This window comes from Anarrhichthys ocellatus, unplaced genomic scaffold, assembly GCF_004355925.1.
Source record: "Anarrhichthys ocellatus isolate YVR2014 unplaced genomic scaffold, GSC_Weel_1.0 scaffold120, whole genome shotgun sequence".
NCBI classification, from domain to species: Eukaryota; Metazoa; Chordata; class Actinopteri; order Perciformes; family Anarhichadidae; genus Anarrhichthys; species Anarrhichthys ocellatus.
Genome location: NW_022280150.1, coordinates 797,784 through 802,231, shown reverse-complemented (window position 1 = coordinate 802,231; position 4,448 = coordinate 797,784). Strand labels below are relative to the sequence as shown.

The 4,448-nt window shown below is 39.9% G+C and overlaps 1 protein-coding gene across 1 annotated transcript in view; it reads left to right on the top strand.

Annotated features, from left to right (window-relative positions):
* The first annotated feature begins 2,076 nt into the window (after positions 1 to 2,076).
* Positions 2,077 to 4,448, top strand: part of lrif1 (ligand dependent nuclear receptor interacting factor 1) — an 8,957-nt gene continuing 6,585 nt past the window's right edge. The window contains exon 1 of the mRNA XM_031876919.1: positions 2,077 to 2,325. Within this exon, the coding sequence (XP_031732779.1) occupies positions 2,288 to 2,325 (38 nt within the window). The 5' untranslated portion in view covers positions 2,077 to 2,287. The remainder of the gene's footprint in view (positions 2,326 to 4,448) is intronic.

The following is a 4,448-nucleotide window of genomic DNA, read 5'->3' as shown; positions in this document are numbered from 1 at the left end:
TGGGATGGGATTGTCACTATTTGTAGATGATGGGCCAATTTGGAAGAGGGGAAGAAATGTGGAATTCATAGTAAACTAACTGCAGAGAGCCATTTTGAAGGTATAAGAGTGGTCATATAAATGGGGTTTTAAATTCTCAGTAGATAAGACAAAGACGATGTTCTTTACAAGGAGACACATTTGTAGTGAAGTAAAACTAGAACTATATAATCATGAATTGGAGAGAGTAAAACACTTTAAATATTTAGGTTTGTGGTTTGACGAAAGGATCACATGGGCTGTACATATTAATAAAGTAGAGAATTAATGTAAAAAAGCATTAAATATAATGAGGTGTTTGATGGGAAGTGAATGGGGGGGCAGATAGAACTGCTTTGAAAGCCATATGCAGTGGATTAATTAGGTCTATATTAGATTATGGGTGTGTGGTGTATGGATCAGCAGCAAGCACATCTCTTAAAAAACTGGATATTATTCAATATCAGGCAATGAGAATATGCACCGGTGCCTTTAAAACAACCCCAACGGCTGCATTACAGGTGGAAATGGGTGAAATGCCGCTAGAACTACGAAGAACCCAGTTAGCATTGAGTTATTAGGCAAATCTACAGGGACACAGTGAAGAACATCCAACACAGGAAATGTTAGAACCTTGCTGGGAAAAGGAGAAGAGGGAGACAAGAAGCTTTGGATGGACAGTAGCACAGAAAGCAACAGAACTTGGCATAAATTAAACTTCAGTCCAACAGTCCCATTACCAACAATAGCACCGTGGATACTTCCTAATGCAACAGTAGACTTTACGTTATTAAAAAAGAAGAACAAGGGTAGAGCGGATCATTTCAATTGGCATACAATACAGGCACATATCGACAGTTACCACAGTTATATCCAGGTTTTTACAGATGCATCAAATAATTTAGGAAACAAGGTAGGAGTGGCATTTATTGTCCCAGAATTTAATATTAAAATAGGTAAAATGATCAGTGAGGGACTATCAGTGTACACAGGGGAAATGCTGGCAATAATGTCAGCACTACAGTGGATAGAGGACACAAGACCATTGAGGGCAATCATTTGTTCAGACTCAAGCTCATCATTAGCCAGCTTACAGAACAGCCATTCAGACAGTAGACCAGACATCCTTATAGAAATACAACAAACATTATACAAAATTCAAATGATGGGTCTGACAGTCATATTCCTATGGGTACCAGCACATATTAGGGTCATAGGAAATGAGATGGCAGATAAAGCTGCAAAAGAGGCCACAAAAAATAGCTACACTAATGTTGCAGTCAGCTTCAGTAAATCAGAAACAAAAAGTATCATTAAACAGAGGTTGAAGGAAAGGTGGCAGAAGCAATGGGAAGAAGACAGGAAAGGACGATGGTTTTACCGAGTTCAGAGGAAAGTGGGAGAAATGAGATGTGCAGGAAGGAACAGGAGAGAGGAAACGGTAATATCAAGGCTTAGATTTGGACATACAGGCCTAAACGGTATGCTTAAAAAATAGGTAAACATGAAACAGGGAAATGCGACTATTGTGAGCAAGAGGAAACAATAGAGCATGTAATTGTACAATGTCAGAAATATGAGCAGGAAAGAGGGCAGCTGATTGGAGACCTCGGCAAGATGAAGGTATGGTTGGATATAGTGGATATTCAGCAAAATACCTCAAAAAGTGAGTGTTATCAAGTATTATTTCAATATCTTAGATTAATTAATATTATTAAGAAAATATGAGCTCGTTGTTTTGTTTCTTTTTTCTTTTCCTTTTGAATTTACATTTTTATATAAGTAGCCTATTAGACATCCTGATCCACACTCCATACCAGTTGGTGGCGGTAATGCACTAATTCATAGTTTGCCAACCGCCAATAAACCTCAAACAAGAAGAAGAAGAAGAAGAAGAAGAAGAATGCGACCAATGTAACAAACCGGAAGCCTGGTGTAACGGATGCGGAATGAACGGAAAGCGAGAAGTGAAATGTTTGATGATACATGCGACTAAATTGGTGGTTTATTTAGTCTGATTTACCATGTCGTGTATATATATATATATATATATATATATATATATTTTTTTTTTTTAGGGAGGATATAACGACGTGACTAAGTAGCGTTAGCGTGCCTTTTGCTCTTCTGGGCTTTGGTGTAAACTCATCTGACCAACGTTAACGTTAGCGTATTCTGTCTGCCTCGAGATTCATGAATTAGCCTAAACGGATGTTTTAGTTACGCTGACTGACTGGACGCGAAAACTACAAGGGAAATTTCACGAGTCATGTATACCGCAATGACGGAAAGGAGTCCGGTTCACAGGTAACGTTGGATGTATACCAAAGTTGAATGGGTTTGATGTCATCTCGTTTACAATGAAGGGCACGTAACGTTCATTGAAGCGAATTACAAGAACCGTGGACTGGTAGAATTTTTTGCGACATCCACAGTCCCCTTTACGGTTAGTTTTAGTAGTGTTTTCCGCGAGGGGGAGGGGGTGGGGTACCGTTACTACCACGTAAGATTAATGGTAAATGTTGAGTTTAAAGTGAGTTTTCAATGTCACAAAGGTGGCTCTCTTATAACCCAGGGTGGATATAAGTTACCATCGCGGTCCAGCAGGTTAATAGAGTGGCATTAGAAACTCTAGCTCTAGGCTCAACATAGTTCACCCCTCTGAGGACCCCTCTGATGTAACGACATGCCTGCAAAAGCGTTGTAGGATCGTAATGAAACAGTGGTAACATCATGGCAAAGAGTATAATACCAATAGCTACCACACATAATGACAGGAATACTTCTGATTAGAATTGTTATACTTAAAGGAGTAATTGAACATTTTGTGAAATAAAGTTACTTGAGTTGGAGTCAGGACAGGGTTGGAGTAGATTAGCAGCCTGCCAGTCTTTATGCTAAGCTAGTCTAACCATGTTCTGTACAAACAGCGTCATGAAACAAGGGGCGTTCACATGTTGTATTTCAACCTTTTCATCCAAGGTGCTTGGGAAGATGCATGCCTGCCGTTAATATTAAGTTGCAGTACTTTAGCATTAGAAGCCTCATTGACTAAACAGAGTCCAAACAAAGAGAAATGGATTTCCAGAACTGTTAATCACTCGCAGTAACTTTACTGCTCAAATACAGAATAAAGCAAATATAATAGACTGTGGAGCAGACCACAAAGCTCTGGGTAGCCCTTTACTAAAATGATTAACTTCACTACATTCACCGTAGACTGGTATTAACCAGGCGGCAACCTCCAGTTCTGCTGAGTGAAGCCAATGCAAAAGAGTCTCCAAACCTGCATTCTCTCTACTGACCACCAGGGGGCGAATCCTCTGGTTGTATAGAAGTCTATGAGAAAATGACTCTACTTCTCTCTTGATGTATTACCTCAGTAAACATTGTAAACATGAGTTTATGGTCTCAGTCTCTAGTTTCAAGTCTTCTTCAATACAGCATGATGTTCATTTAGTAAATTATGGTCCATTTAGAGTCAAACAGACCATAAAGCAGGGTATGCTTTAGGGCGGGGCTTACTGTGATTGACAGGTCTCTACCAGAGCCGTATACGGCGTCTCTACGTCTCTGCCGAACTCAAGGCTTCATAACGGCTGTCCAAAAACCAATGGGTGATGTCACGATGACTATGTCTACTTCTTATGTACAGTCTGTGATATTAACGAAAGTGATTGAGATCAAAATCCCAGGTGTTACTAATACCATTATCAGTGGCAGTGGGCCAGTTCTTACAATCCATTGGCCACTCTAGCGGACTCACTGACTTCAAGGCGCGTTCCTAAACAAAGTTTGTGAGGCTTTAGGGCTGTGTCACTGTCAAATCGTCAAGTGTTTGGGGGCTCTCTCGGACATTTTGAGCTCTTTATCTAAACATTCCTTATGTTTGTATTTCTTCAGACTTTACCTGGTAGAATTACCCACAAATCATAGCATTGTGACGTTAAACATTGGCTTACCAAAGGAAAGTCAAATGCATTAAAACAGGTAAACAAAGAGGGCGGCAGGTGTTCAGCCTGGCATGTGAAATTTACACAGAAGCATTAACATTAAGGATTTAAGATGATACATAAAAACACATGAAAGCATTGCCTATATTACACACCTGGATTATTCACCAACCATTTCTTTTAGTTATGTTTATTCTAGCAGTTTTGACACAAATGAGTAAATATATTTGACAATTACCTCTCGTCTGTTAAGAGCCTGAAAGGCGTTCAAATTAGAGGGTAAAAATGTAAAATGAACAGCCACAATTGTAGATGACATGTTTTGGTGCCATCAGGGTAACGAGATATGTCGCCGCAAAGTGCTTGCTTCATATTTATACCATTTCAAGCCCTTGCAGCCTCTCGCACTCAACCATTTACCATGTGATGACAGTTAAGTCAGGGCCTAAGGCAATAGGGGGGGGGGGGGGGGGGGGG